Genomic DNA, 15,647 nt, shown 5'->3' on the forward strand with positions numbered 1-15,647 from the left:
GGGCTGATAGTTCACTAGCAGAGCATATGTATACTGTGCATAGAGCCCAGAATTCAATGCCTAGTGGGCAAACACACACACATTCACTGACACAGTACAGGAACAACATTAAAAACACAGACACATGGAGACACAGGGCAGCAGCCTGAACAACTCAGAGGCCACACTGTTGGAAATGTCTCACTCTCCAAATTTTTAAGCTTTAGATAAATTCAAGGGTTTGTTAATTTAACCTAAAAATCTGCACTTAAAAAACATAACCTTTTCTACTGTTCTGTAAGAAAGACTACATGGGGTGGCCACAATGACTAGGGTCTCACTATGTAGCACTAACGCCCTGGAACTCACTCTGTAGACCTTGAGCTGACCTTGAGCTCACAGAGATCCGCCTGCCTCTGCCTCTGCCTCTGCCTCTGCCTCTGCCTCCCGAGTACTGGATTAAAAGTGAGATACAACCAGTTTAAGAATATATTTTAAATAATCTGATTTAAGATTACAATTCTCATTTGGCCCAAAGCCCAAGTGGGAAGTCAGCCTGACGCTTGTGATGGGCATGAGCACAGTGCCTTCCTTCCACAGGCTGCATTTACCTCATCCGTTGGCTGGCTGGCACTCTATTTGTCTCAGTTTGCTCTATCACTAAGAGAGAAAACAGACTGACATCAACTCCCAACACAGCAAAATAGAAACGATGACAAATATCTCAAAACTAGAATTATAAGCAAGGTGTGGTGGTACACACTTTTTAAAAGATTTATGTATTTTTTTTACTTAATGTATATGAATACACTGTAACTGTCTTCAGACACACCATAAGAGGGCATCAGATCCCATTACAGATGGTGGTAAGCCACCATGTGATTGCTGGGAATTGATCTCAGGACAGGGAAGGGCAGTTGGTGCTCTTAATCACTGAGCCGCTTCTCCAGCCCCTTGGTGCATGCTTTTAATCCCAGCACTTGGGAAGCAGAGGCAAGTAGATCTCTGTGAGTTTAAAGTCAATCTGGTCTACACAGCAAGTTCCAAGACAGCTATAAGTATGTAATAGAGAAATTCTGTTTCAAAGAAAAACAACAACAAAAAAAAAAACCTAAAAAATAAACTTAAAAAAAAATCCTAGGGCTAAGGATGCAGCTCAGTAGAAGGGTGCTTGTCTAATATGCACACAGGTCCTGTGTCCCAACACCTAGCAGAACATCAGAGTTTACATTAAATACTGTGAGCCTTGAGAACAGGAAATCCAGCTGGGCGTGGTGGCACAGGCCTTTAATCCCAGCAGAGGCAGGCAGATTTCTGAGTTCAAGGCCAGCCTGGTCTACAGAGTGAGTTCCAGGACAGCCAGGGCTACACAGAGAAACCCTGTCTTGAAAAACCAACCAACAAAGAAAAAAAAAAAAAAAAAACAGGAAATCCTGTCACACTGCCTCCTAGTGTAGAAGTTCAAAGTTTTGAGTGACTAGGTCAAGAGGACCCCTGGAACCACCTGACTCTTTTTCCAAAGAATGCTGCCCCCTTGAAAATTCTTGTCTTCCTTTCTTTTCATTTCTTTTTATAGATGCAGGTAAAATCAGAGCAGTTTAAGCTAATCTCTGACCTCAGCCTCCTCAGCGCTGGGTAAGACATGCAGTCTGCCAAGGTCCCGACTTCACATCACCCTAGCAACCCTTCACTGGCAGGTGAGAACCCAAAACTAGGTCAACGGCTAAAGGCTCCCAGAAGACAAAGGAGAGTTCAGCTGTGACAAACTGACACCAGACAAATCAAGTTTGCGATTACTGCAAACACTGATCTACAAGATCACATCTGTCGGTTCTGTCTTTAATTATTATCTCTAATCTCTATTTTGAACTACTCGTTATGCAGCTTCCTAATCAAATGGGCAGTGCCACACAGAGGAGCACTGACAGAAGAGCTTACCTCTAGCCTTCAGCTCGTCTTCCTCTTCCACTTCTATATCCAGATCTTCAGACACAGCAACCATGGGGGTTTTCAATGCTGGATTACTGGGTATTTTAAAATCCTTAATAATAAAAAGAAAACAAACTCGAATAAATCCTTAAACTATCAAAACATACTTTAATTTTAACTTACATAACATTTACACCACACAGCTATTGAAAGATATTACCATAACAACAGAAACTGGCCAGCATAGTGGCACATGTTTGTAACCCCAGCACTCAGGCAAAAAGATCAGCTCAAGTCCAGTCCTGGTTGGTAAAAGGTTAGAGGGCAGCCTGAGCTACATGAAACTCTGCTCGGAAAACAACCGTAACAGCAGGGCTAGAACGCTGGCTTAGTGCCAAGAGCATGAGGGGACCCGAATTCTACTTCAGCACCTACATCAGGTGGTTCTCAGCTGCTGCCGCCCCGGCTCATAGGGGTCTGATGCCTCTCCTGGATTCCTAAGGCACCTGCACTTACACATAAAGAATTTATGCCATTGGCAATTATTATAAAGTCTACATTTATGTTTTGTAGAAAACGTGCTTTATTTTTGGCCATGTGATCTATGTAAAGGTACATGTGCGCACGGCAGCAGGTCTCGGAGCTGGAGCCAGAGGTGGTGCTCACTCACCCAGTGTGGGTGCTGGGAACCAAACTCGGGTCCTCTGCAAGAGCAGTGTGTACTCTTAACCTCAGTCGCCTTTCCAGTCCCCACAAAACTTTCCAAAAAAAAAAAACCGAAAAAATTTCCCCCCAAAAGTGACATTTCTGCATTTAAGCCCAAGAACTAACTTTATCTAACTTAGTAGCATGCCTGATTTTTTCCAATCTCTGACTCCTACAGCAACAAAGGATGTGACAGACATGTTCATCCACAGACAGCCCTGCTTCTCTGTATGAGTTACTGTTTCACACACGTCCACACAACCTAAGGCTTCTATAAACGCACGAGGGTTTAAGTCTCCTGATCACAGGGCTAGGTTAACACTGATGCTAAGTTTTCGGATGTCTAGAGGTTCTCGGGGTTAACAGGGTGCTGGGGAGAGGGAACTGGAAAGGGGCTATATTTGCACAGGCCATGGAAGTCCCACCACCTTCCTAGACTTAGATTTACAGAAAGAGTATTTACAAAAAAACCTACAGAAACTTCCTACGTTATGAACTAATGTTTATAATATCTTTTTTTTTTTAAGGAACTTGAATGTAGGCACTCTTCAGGGGTAGATAATGTTTCACCAAGAAGACAAGGGTTATTAACAAAAATCTCTGTACGTGGTATGACATGTCCCTTCCAACATTTCCCTAAAAAGCTTATACACGATACAGGTGTTTTTCACCTTGAATCCCACACTGGCCTCCCATTCATTCCGTGCTATGCAAGAACAAAGCAAGACTGAGTGCTCACCTGAGCACACAGATAAGCTTTCTAAAGTACAGGAAGGTAGGTGCTTGTAAATCCCAACCACATAACAAACGCTGAAATTATCTTCTGAACATTTATGACCTAAATGATATTACCTGGACACTGTTTTCTTGTGTTTGTTGAGGCTGTCTTACATGAGGTAATGAAGGAGGAGTTCCTAATTTTCTATCCAAAAATACTTCTTTGCTGCAAGCATAACACCATACTCGAAGAGTGGTGAGGTTCACAGTTAGATAATGCTTTGTCTCCTGCAGAGTTTCACAGGAGGAAAAGGGAGCCGCCATTAGATAGTCTTGAAAACATTTCTGCAGAGGCCCTCATCATGAACTGCAGCCTTTGACAAAAAATAACCTACTCAGAAGAGCTACTGTGGGGCACACATGAACACATCAAAAAGTTCTCTAGACTACCTATAAAACCTTGTATAGTACCAACACCTAGTCTACCAGTTACCCCACTGTCTGCTCCCCTCATCCACAGGACAGTGGTAACTAGAGCACTGTAAGGTTCCTAAGATCTGCAGTTTGCAAACAAGAATACAAGACAACAGTCAGGAAACCAGGACAGTGGCATCCCTGTAACCCTAGCAGGCCCAAGGATCATGTATTCAAGATCAGCCTCTACTACATAGAAAATCCAAGCCCAGCTTGCACCACAGGAGACTTTTTCAGGGCATTTAGCTCCAGGAAAACAGAACTGCAAAAGAATATACATTATTTAAACTGAAGCAAAATACAACTCAAGCAACAGGAAAAATAAATAAGTAACACATAATAAGCACAGGGCTGGGCCTACAGAATACACGAGCTATGGCTGACTAGCTGCTCAGTTTTCTGAAGGATGACCACAGAAAGCACCTCTTCAGATGTACAGGGAAGAACTGTGTACAGTGCTGCCTTAGGGCTTCATTCTCCTGAGGAACCGTGGCTGGGACTGGATGCTACAGACTCTCACTGGGCATCTTAAAACACCATGCATCTGAGAAACATGAAAGGTCTACAAAACACTTCAAGGCTCACATCAGTCACGCGGGAGGGAAGGAGCACACAAGTGGAGTGATGCAGATCTGCACTCCAGTCAATGAGGTCAACAGCCAGAATAGGATTAAGAGTTGGAATACACGGAAGTCAGCCAGGCAGCCACACTGGGCCAGCAAGGGGCTCAGCAGGAAAAAGCGCTTGGCACAGCCTGACAACCTGAGTTCAGACCTACAGCCCATGGTGGAAGCCCAGAACCAGCTCCCCAGAGTCGTCCACTGACCTCCACACGGGCATGCTGTGCTACACACACGCTTCCCACACTAACTTAAAAAACAATCTTTTAATTAAAATTTAAAAACAAAAATCTATGCATCTACACTAACTTCAACCTCCATAATCTGATACTACAACAATAACCTCCACACACATGTATTCAGACTTCCTTTATCAATACTCAATTATAATCACGCATTAATACAGATTTTCTTAGCAGTTCCCTCCCTACCTTTCGCCGAGAATAAGCAAAGTATTATCTTATATATTTTCTAAAAGGCAAAAATTCTAGCTTGGTGTGATGCCACATATCTGTACAGTAACATGTAAGAGACACAGGGAGGATGAACCCAGATTCTAGGCCAGGCTACACAGCCAGATCAGATCACAAACCCCTCCCCCACTGCAGACACAGCCTGAATTAATGCTGCATTGATCCTCTTGGCCTGCAAGTTCTCACTGATACAATGCATGCGTGGCATACACACGGCCCTGGATCCAGTCCCCAGCACCAACCACTGCCATGTGTCCAATAACCCCACACATACCTGCGAGTGTATGGTGCTGTGGTCCACTTGCGACTCCCCGCAGCCAACATAGGAACACCTGTTCTATAAGAAGTATGTAAGACGGAAGGACTGTATCATAGGCACTGTGTTTACAAACAGAACTAAAGCGTATTTACACTTAAGTCTTGATTTTATGTTTTAATTCAATTATTCAATTACTTTGCATAGTTAGGTAACATAATTAAAAGGTATTAAGCACAAAGACCAGATTAAGTATTTCAAAACTGAACGCTATCTCACCTCCAATAGAAGATAAACACAGACATACCTGAGTGGTTTACTAAAAGCTCTAAGCATACTTCAATTAAAATTCATCCAAAGTTGGAACTTTCAGTTTTTATTTAGTTAGTATGTTTTAAAAGTATACTCATGTAAAGTTATTTTATACATCAAAAATTGTTATTAATATGTGTAAATTTAAATTCTCAGCTGAAAACTTTCAGGAAAACACACAGACACACACAAACACACACACACACCCCACACCTACCTCCAGGCACGCCCACAGGTTTGGTCCTCTGACTTTACAGTCCTGACAAGCGCCCTAGGAAAATAAACACAAGAGCCATTTGCTGTGTCAGTGCAGTCAGACATACACAATTCACTGTAACAACATATATTTTAAACATGACACAGAGTATCCTACTAATTGACTTAGATGTGTATTTAAGAGGAAAGTGAGTGCGGCAATGTCAGGGATGACTACTACAGAACTTACATGAGATTTCTGTATCAAGTCCTCTTTTGTTATTTCGCCAACTGAATCCAAATGCGGACAATGATGTCGAAAAGTCGTCATTTTCTTACAGTTTTCCTTCTCTTTCTCAAGGCTTTTCAAATCAGGCAAAACCTACAGAAAAGGTGACCCAAAACTTAATTACAAAATCTTAACAAGCTAAAACTGGCTAAAGAAAAGATAAAATAAGGAATATACATGCTCTCCCTGCCAAAAATGTTCAGACACACCTGCAGCCGGTGGAATAAATAAATTTTCATGACTGACTGATCGATGGGTAGATTGATTTGAGACCAAGTTTCACTGTGTAGTTTGGCTGCCCTGGAAGTCATTGAGTAGACCAGACTGGCCTAAACTCATAAAAGACCCTCTAGTCTCTGCCTCCCAAGTGCTGGAAAAAATGATGCCCCACAACACCAGGCTTGTTTTGTTTGCCTGTTTTTTGAGGCAGGGTCTCACCAGGTGGCTCTGGCTGTCCTGGAACTCATTATGTAGATCAGATGGCCTTCAAACTCATCAAGATCCACATGCCTTTGCCTTCCAAGTGCTGGGATTAAAAGTGTGTTGCACCACACCTGACTTAATAGTTCTTTGAGAATTTCATACATCTTTGATCATTATTTTCTCCCTTCCTCAACTCTTCCCCAAATCCACCTCTCCTTTCCTACCCACCAAAATTTGTGTCTTTTATTTTAATACCAATCAAATGCAATTTGTGCTGCCTATATATTCTTGGATGTGTGACCTTCCACTGGAGAATGGTTAACCTGAGACTACACTCAAAAGAATAACTTGACTCAGCCTGCACTAGCAACTATCAACTGCAGGCGCCTGGGCAGGGCAGACTTCTTGCTCAGCTCCCCCTCTGTGCTGGGATCTGCTCCGGCCCAAGCCCGATGTGCTGAAGCTTCTGTCATGGTGTCACCACCGCTCTGCTCCAGGGGTTTCCTTTCGGTCATGCACCACTGCCTAGTCCACGTGTCCCCAGAGCCTTGGGAGGAGGGTATGATACGGACACCCGATGTGGGCTGAGTACTCTGCACTCCCGTATTCTCCATCCCTTTAACAGTGTGGGCATCCTGGAAATAAACGCTTCTCTGATGAGGATTAAGAGACCCATCATCAGCCTGGTGGTGGGGACACACCCTTTAATCCCAGCACTCAGGAGCAGAGCTCTATGAATTCAAGGCCCACCTGGTCTGCAGAGTGAATTACAGAACCACCAGGGCTACACAAAGAATCTTCATCTCGCCGGGCGTGGTGGCGCACGCCTTTAATCCCAGCACTCGGGAGGCAGAGGCAGGCGGATTTCTGAGTTCGAGGCCAGCCTGGTCTACAAAGTGAGTTCCAGGACAGCCAGGGCTATACAGAGAAACCCTGTCTCGAAAAACCAAAAAAAAAAAAAAAAAAAAAAAAAAGAATCTTTATCTCAAAACCAAACAAACAAACAAAAAAAGAGGTATATCAATCTATGGGTGTAACACTGAGTTATTACGAGTCAGTTTAAGACTATGTCCTTTAGCAGATGGCAGGTTCTCCCTCCCGGTCTATGAGCTATCTAGCAAGAGGTTATTTATCCTGGTAATGGTACCAAATATGAGTTCATCTTGTGGGACAAGCCTTAAATCAAGTAGTCAGAAAGTGGTTGGTGCACGCGCACTGCAGCTTCACCAGTGGGCGTGTCCTGCCAGGACAGCTGTTAAGGTAGCTTGCACAGATCACAGCTGGGTAAGAGCGGCGACTGTTTCTCCTTCACCAGCACACACAGAAACTTCCAGAACTATGAGAGGAAACCAGTAAGGACAAAGCATCCAGGTGAGTACTAGCTTTACACCTCCCCGTTCTACGGTTCAATCTTACATGCTGTCTACAGCAGTAGCGTCTTGCCAACCAGAGAGAACCTGTCTCAATGAGGAGAAAAAGGAGACTTGCACACATCCACTGTGGGTACATGTGTGCCTATACTCACATACACATGGGTACATGTGTGCCTATTCTCACATACACATACAAATAAGCAGATTTGAATAATAATAGTAATTTTTAACATTTGAAAAATAGTAACTAAATGACACTGTAGAAGTTCAATTTAAACACTTGTTAATGTTCTTATTCATGTTTTTAAGAAAATGTCTGGCAATCTTTTTCACCCATTTCTCATCTCTCCTCTCTTTTTTGTACCCAAGTACATGTACTGCCAGTCAAGAGGGAAGAGCTGGCTTCAATTACCCTTTCACCTTAAGTAACTGAAAATGTAAACAAACAAAACATATAAAGCAATGGTCTTTTGCATTACAGAACAGAACAGTGACTCCCAACAAAATTAAAATGGATAAAGCACTGTGACTGGCCCAGCTGAGCCTGGAGAGACTGTAGGCCTCAGAGCAGAAAGATGAGACAGGAAGCTCAGGGTGGTTAAAGCTCCAAGGTATGGTCTCCCAGAAGAGAGAACGAGACAGTAACCAATCCCTGGAAAGTGGCAGGGACGGTTACTACATACTCACTCCCAGCTCCAATGAGTGCACAACTGGGACATGACCAGAACAAGCGAGACCCAGAGGCTGGAGGAAGGAAACATCACTCAGCTTCAAAGGCTGTCATGGCTGTGTGCTGTCACCAACCACAGCTCAAAGACTGATAAACAGAGATGACAGAGCACTCAGCTGGCAGCGCCTCAGCAATGAGGCGTAACAATCTTCCCCATACTAACTAAATAATAAACGGTGTTTGGTATTGCCTTCTGAGATCTCAAAGGGAAGTCTTCAAAAAAAAAGGAAGGGGAGGGGAGGGGAGGGGAGGGAAAAGGAAAAGGGAAAAGAAGGGAAAAGAAGGGAAGGGAAGGGAAGGGAAGGGAAGGGAAGGGAAGGGAAGGGAAGGGAAGGGAAGGGAAGGGAAGGGAAGGGAAGGGAAGGGAAGGGAAGGGAAGGGAAGGGAAGGGAAGGGAAGGGAAAAGGAAAAAGGGAAGGGAAGGGAAGGGAAGGGAAGGGAAGGGAAGGGAAGGGAAGGGAAGGGAAGGGAAGGGAAGGGAAGGGAAAGATAACCAACGAGGGGTCAGGGAGCACTGGAGAGACGGCTCAACATTTAAGAATGCCTGCTCTTCCAGAGGGCCCAAGTTCAGTTCCCAGCATCTGCCAATTAATGCATTTTTCAGGGAATCCTATGCATCCCTCTGGTCACTCCATGAACCAGGAATACATATGATGCACATATATACATGCATTCATAATCATAAAACAAAAACAAATCAATTGTTTGTTTGTGTTTTGGGACAAGGTTTCATTATGCAGTTTTGGCTGGGCTGGAACCCGCTATGTAAGCCAGGCTGGCCTTGAACACAGAGATTCTTCTGCCTCTGTCTCCAGTGTGCCACCCCAGCCAGCTCAATCTTTACAAAATAAATACGTAAAGCAGAAGAAACTCACCCTCAAACTCTGATCACCACATGTACACACACAGATACAAAAGAACCCTTGTAAATACAACTTTATAAAGGCTGAGTTTTGTTGGTTTGTGTGTAGAGAGACTGAAACCCAGGGCTTTAGCAGGGAGCAGGCACCCAGCCTAAAAGAGCTGCCTCTTAAATCCAGTTTGCAAGATTCTTTTCCAAAGGGGCTGTAACAATGTCTACGCACTAACAAGTAAGGGAAGACCTCTTTTGCACCACAAAACAATTTTCTCTACACACAAAAGATTTTTTAAAAACAAAGAATTGTTTAAAAACACAGTGTAGCACACACAAACAGGAGACTGAGGAAGAGGACAGGGCCGGCTCAGCCTTCTCCTGTACTTTCAACCTCCACAAGTTAAAATCCTGTTTACTTCTTGTATCTTCCCAGTGTAAGCACATAACAGAACATCTACCAAATGAAGGACCTTGGTAAATGTGGCTTTAACTAAAACCCATGTCAAGTTTTATATATAATACAAAAAACCTACATATGACAGAAAATGTGGTATTTGCCTTTCTGAATCTGGCTTATTATATTTAACATGATCTCTAGTTCCATCCATTTTCTACAAATGACCTAATCTCATCCTTTTTTACAGATGAACAAAACCCCATTGCATATATACGCCACATTTTCTTTATTTGTTGATGGGCATGGAGGGTGGTTCCATACTGACATCTGTGAGTAGGACGTCAGAAATCACAGAGAGCAAGTCCCTGCGTGACTTAGACTCCTTTAGGTGCAGACCCGGGAGTGCAGCAGCTGCACACACTGTCTGACAGACAGCTGAAGAATGTCCATACCCATTGCCCCAGTGGTTACGCCAGTTTACATCCCCACTGGCAGTGTCCCTCTCTCCACATTCTTCCCAGAAATGGTTCCCTGTTTTGTTGATGACAGGTGCTCTGACTGTTAGCAATCTAAAGGCAGTTTTAACTGTCACTTCCCAGGTAACTCAGCATGTTCATGTTGAATATTTCCTTCAAATATTTATTGGCCATCTGTAGTTCTTCTTTTGAGAACTGCCTGTTCATTTGCCCATAGTTTATTGGATGACTGGAAAGTGTTTAATGCTGGGCTCTTTATAAGCTCTAGCACTAATTTCCAGATGCACAGCTGACCACAGACCTTCTCTCATTCTGCAGTCCTAGCTCTTCACTCCGCAAACCCCTGCTGGACAAACTTCGGGCATTTACATGCTGTCATTCCCTCCATTCTAACTAGGGCTATTCTATTTTTAATGTGTATGTGTGTAAACGTATACCAGTGTGTGCAGGTGCTGATAGAGGCCTCCGTGGGTGTCAGTTCTCATAGAGCTGCAGTTATACTCCACTAAACCACTGGGACCTGAACCTACATCCTCTGGAAGAGCAGAAAAGGCACTTAACCCCTGAGTCACCTCTCCAGGGCATTAGATTGTCTAAAGCTGGTCTTGATGAACTTTATCAAACACCTCTCAGGATACTAAGAGCTGAACTTGTTGATATAATGATCATTATGTTGGGGCAACATATTCTACTTGGCCAAACAATGTTGCTAACCTATTGCTTCCTATGTATGCCCTATTGGATAATAGTGCACTTATAGATTCTGTGCTTCATGTGTAGTACCACATGTGAGATTCATGGAGCAGCATCTCCAGTGGTGAAGCAGAGGGCTTCCCTCAGGATGAGGCATTCTTAACTTAAAACCATCTGCTATGCTACTGTTTTCAAAGACAAATCCTTTTTGTCACTGATAGTTTTGTTTTGGTTTTGGCTTTAGAGACAGGATCTCACTATGCTGTCTTTGCTGGCCTGGAACTCACTATGCTGTCGTCTTTGCTGGTCTGGAACTCACTATGTAGATAAGACTGGCTCTGTATTCAGATATCCAAAGGTCTCTCTACCTGCCTGCCAGGAGCTGGGTTTAAGGCAGACATACATCACCATGCATAGCCCCAAAGGCAAATTCTCCATCATCTTTTCTTTTTCTTTTTTAAAGATTTATTTATTTTATGTATGTGAGTAAATTGTTGCCATTTTCAGACACATCAGAAGAGGTCATCGGACCCAATTACAGATGGTAATGCTCCACCATCTACCTCAACCTATTCAAGTTTGAACCTACACCACCACTTTACTAAAACAGCCTAATCCCTAACTATGATGTAGATAGCTTTCCTTACACCCACAGATAAAATGTAGTCCTCACCCCTCATCAAGGAAACGTCTCTCTGCAATAGAGACCATTACAGAAAACCACAGCCGATCGAATGCAGAGTTGTGAATCCAGGTCCCAGTGGACAAACAACTCCAGCACCTAAGGTTCAGAGAGCACTGCAGAAGAGGAGGGGAAGACTGGCCGAGCCACAAGACCAAGGTTTACTGTTGAGATTGTTTCTCCTAGTAACACCACAAGCTGTCCCCGTAATGTCTCAACAGCACAACTGCCTAAACATGAGCTGAGTAAGGACAGCAACTATAGATATCCTAGAGCAGACTGGAGAAAGCCCATAAGGCCTCAAAACTGCAAAAAGAACTCCGAGCAACTAAGATATGCTGAGAACCTGAGAAATAATCTTCCCCAGAGAAAAGCTGGTCAAGTGGCTGTTCAATACCAGATGGTGAGCTCTGGAAACATACACAGGGGTAACACTATATCCATTCCCATTCAGCAGGTTCTATTTAGGAATATGTATGTATGCATGAATGCATGTAAAAACAATTAATGAAAAACCTGCCCATGAAGCCAGGAATGGTGGTGCTCGCCTTCAATCTCTGCAGACACAGAAGCTGGTAAATCTGTGAGTTTGAGGCCAGCCTGATCTACAGAGCGAGTTCCAGGACAGCCAGGGCTACACAGAGAAACCCTGACTTGGGGGGGGGGGGGGGGGCAGGCAGGAAATTTAAGAGATCAAGGAAGGCTATATAAGAAGGTTTGGTGGGAGGAAAGGGAAAGGGAAAATGACATAATTTATGATAATCTTAAAAATAAAAAGAAATTTCTTAAAAATCTGCCCAGTAATTGGTACATCATGGTCAGTTTTAGTTTATCTAGTTGAACTAATCATAACAACTATGGGAGAGAAAACATGAAAGGGTTAACAAATTTGACAGAGGTCTAATAAAATCCTCAAGTAATCTGAGCCTTAAGTCTTACATCAAACAAGACCAAGGACTAGGACAGCCACTGCAGCAACCCAGCAGCCCAGCCCATGGCTGTAATTCCATTAGAGAGTCAAGGAAGCTCCCCCATTGTGACAGCAGCCTGGATTACAGAGTGAGACAGAAACAAAAAGGACAGCCATGAAATCTACAGTGCAGCCCAGTGGTCCTGTGTCTTCCCAGCATCCATGAGACTGTAGGTTCCTTCCCCAATATCACCACAAATAAACAACTTGCTCAGACAGGTACAGACAGAAAAGCTAATGCAACCACCAGATTCCAATGACAGCCACTATAAAGAAAATGGTTGACCCTTCTATTTGTTCACTGGAGAAAACATCAGTGAAGGAATAAACACTGCCAGGAGTGTTAGTACACACCTGTAATCCCTGCCCTGGAGGGGGATGCCAAAGACTGTTAGTTCAAGGCCACTCTGAGACCACAGGGAGACCTTGTCTCAAAATGAATGAATGGGCAAATAAACCTTGAGTCCTCTGAGTAATGCTTCCACCAAACCTATTCAAAGTTCCTTGGGGGTTTCATAAGCAATTGTAACCATCCAGTCTTGTTTACCTCACATGAGTACCACAGCCTCACGTCTCACTACTTCAGGGTTGCTACCACCCCGACCTACGCTGCCATTCCTTTATTCTCCTGAAATAACTTGGAAGCCAGTGGCAGAGGCTTTCTAACTTCATTGCCCTTAGACCCTCTCCTTCCCTTCTACTGCCAAGCTGTGTCTTTTTGCCACTTCTCAGCTCAGCTCTCAGTCACACCAGGATTACTGAATGAGAGCATGGGCTAACACCACTGATACCGAGCCACAATACCCTTTGAACCTACCTCGGATCTTAGTGGTAGCGTACCTCAATACCTTGCTTCTCTCCTAAGTTCCCTAGCACGTCAGGAACTTGCCTGCTCCTAACAAGGGAGCATTTCTAAAGCAGTCACAGTGAGCAAGGACAGGGTAAGTAGAAAACACCATGCCCAGCTGCACTGAGGGACATTTCGCTACAGTCTGCAGCTTTAAGCCCTTGGTTGCTCACTCCTTAGGGGCTATACTCCCTTCCTCAAAGTTTATGGAATAGCATCCACACCCATATTATTACCACAAGATCTGAGTTCAAGAGACACTACAGAGAAGCCTCAGAAAGGATGCTGTCCCAGTATGTACACACTGAAATCACACAGGACCCCAGTAATGCGCTCGTACAAGCAATTCACATTTATTTAAAGGGGTTTAAGCTGTCAAAATTCAGTCGAACCTAAGGCTACCCAAGTTAATCTTCCAGTCTCTGGTCTCTGATCTCACCTCCCTAGGAAATCACTCTGTATGGGAGGAGGGGGAGGGGGAGGGGGATTGTCTCCCTCAGCTAAACTTCCAAAAGACCTTCCTATTATTTATTTATTATGAATCAAGTCTGGAGTGTTTTAGAAGAGGGTTTAAATGCACTTTAAGTACAGGCACTAAAGAAGGAAGAAGCAAGCCAGGGAGCAGCGCCACACACCTTTACCTCCAGAGGCCAGGCAGGCAGACCCCTGGTCTACAGTGACCAGGACATAGTGCAACTCTTATCTTAAAAAAAAAAAAGAAAAAAAAAAAACAAGAGTATATATCCTAGAATAAGTATAAGGTTCTCAAGAAAATTAGGCCTGAGGGATTTTATAATACCCATAAGGTTCTCACCATATGTACTTCTATTAAAAACAAACAAGCAAAAAGACTCCATCTGCCAGAACTGGTGGTCCAAGCCAATAAATCCCAGCTATTCAGAAGTGGAGAGAGGAGGATCACAAGTTCCAGGCTAGCCTAGGCTACACAGCAAGTTCCAGGCTAGCCTAGGCTACACAGCAAGTTTCTGTCTTGCCTTTATGAGACTCCATCAAAATAACCAAAAAGAAAAAAAAAAAAAAGAAAAGAAAAAAAAAGTAACAAATTCAAGGCTACAAAGTGAGTTCAAGATCTGCTGCTCTGCCTCTGCCCTCTGCCCTCTGGCCTCTGGCCTCTGGCCTCTGGCCTCTGGCCTCTGGAGGTAAAGGTACCACAGTGCGGCTAGTTTCAGAATAAAAAGCAAAGCAGCAGCGGGGGTTACAGGTGCTTGCCTAGCATGCACAGGCCCGGGGCCAACCCACAGCAAAGACCCTACTCAACTGTAGGGTTTTAGAAAACATGATGCATTCATTCGGTTCCCACCCCACCCGGTAGTGCTAGGGAGCAGAGTCTGGAGCCTTTGTGCATACTAAGTGCTCTCCCACAGAGCTACAGCCCTATGGGACCACTCCTGTTATTAGGAGAACCTTGCCTTCAACAGCTTACTGACCTACCTACTCCCTGAAGGAACAGAAATGCACTGTTTCTTTTGATACATGCACTCTCTTAAATATGAGTTCTCATTACATATACAGACACCACACTGCACAAAATTCATGTGCCCTATGTGTGATTTATTTGTATTATTTTATGTGTACGTGTGTTTGCTTGTGTCCATGGAGACCAGATGAAGGTGTTCAAGCTACCTACTTGAGCTAGGAATTTAATTCAGGAGCTTGGTAAGCCCTCTTAAACATTGCGCCATCTCTCCAGCCCCGTGAACCTTCTTATAGAAAGATAGACCAACTGTACTCACCTCAAATTCTTTGTTCTACTACCAACATGCTCCTGAAATCCCAATGTAGACTTTTAACAGCTTTAGAACCACACCTACACCGATGGAACAGATCTGCAGCAGATGTGGTAGTGTGGGCCTGGCTGCTGGGGAGGCTGGAATAGGAAAAAATGAGGTTCCAGGCCAATCTGGGCAATACTATCCCCTCATCTCTTTATTTTTTCAAATAATTCACATTTCCTCTCTTAAACATCATTCAGCATTTTACGTCATTTTCTTGCAGCATAGAGTCTTGCACCAGCAGGTTGGTAAGCACGATAGTCCCAGCACAGGAGATGGTGCAAGACCAGAGGGATTCAAGGTCATCCTGAGCTGCAAGCAATTTCAAGGCCAACGTGTCTCAAAAAAAGAAAAAAAGAAAAAAAAGAAAAAAAAAAAAAAACTCAAGCTTTTAAAACACTGCATTTAAGTCTCTCACAATTTTATAATCTTTAATTCACTTGATTGATTTATTGATT

General features: G+C 43.7%; 1 protein-coding gene across 6 annotated transcripts in view; it reads right to left on the minus strand.

The window, feature by feature from the left end:
• The window catches only part of Usp33 (ubiquitin specific peptidase 33), a 46,619-nt gene that overhangs the window by 29,158 nt on the left and 1,814 nt on the right, over nucleotides 1-15,647 (minus strand). For 2 of the 6 annotated variants that reach the window (XM_085835392.1, XM_029475128.2), the window contains exons 2-7: nucleotides 15,151-15,284; nucleotides 5,911-6,042; nucleotides 5,683-5,736; nucleotides 5,172-5,234; nucleotides 3,466-3,618; nucleotides 1,918-2,020 (exon numbers count right to left, since the gene is read on the minus strand). In XM_085835392.1, coding sequence (XP_085691518.1) covers nucleotides 1,918-2,020; nucleotides 3,466-3,618; nucleotides 5,172-5,234; nucleotides 5,683-5,736; nucleotides 5,911-5,991 — 454 coding nt within the window. In that variant the 5' untranslated portion in view covers nucleotides 5,992-6,042; nucleotides 15,151-15,284. The remainder of the gene's footprint in view (nucleotides 1-1,917; nucleotides 2,021-3,465; nucleotides 3,619-5,171; nucleotides 5,235-5,682; nucleotides 5,737-5,910; nucleotides 6,043-15,150; nucleotides 15,285-15,647) is intronic. The other 4 variants (XM_021157261.2, XM_021157259.2, XM_085835393.1 and 1 more) reach the window with 3 other exon arrangements.

Source organism: Mus caroli, unplaced genomic scaffold (genome assembly GCF_978045245.1).
Source record: "Mus caroli unplaced genomic scaffold, Mus_caroli_1 scaffold_3, whole genome shotgun sequence".
NCBI lineage: Eukaryota > Metazoa > Chordata > Mammalia > Rodentia > Muridae > Mus > Mus caroli.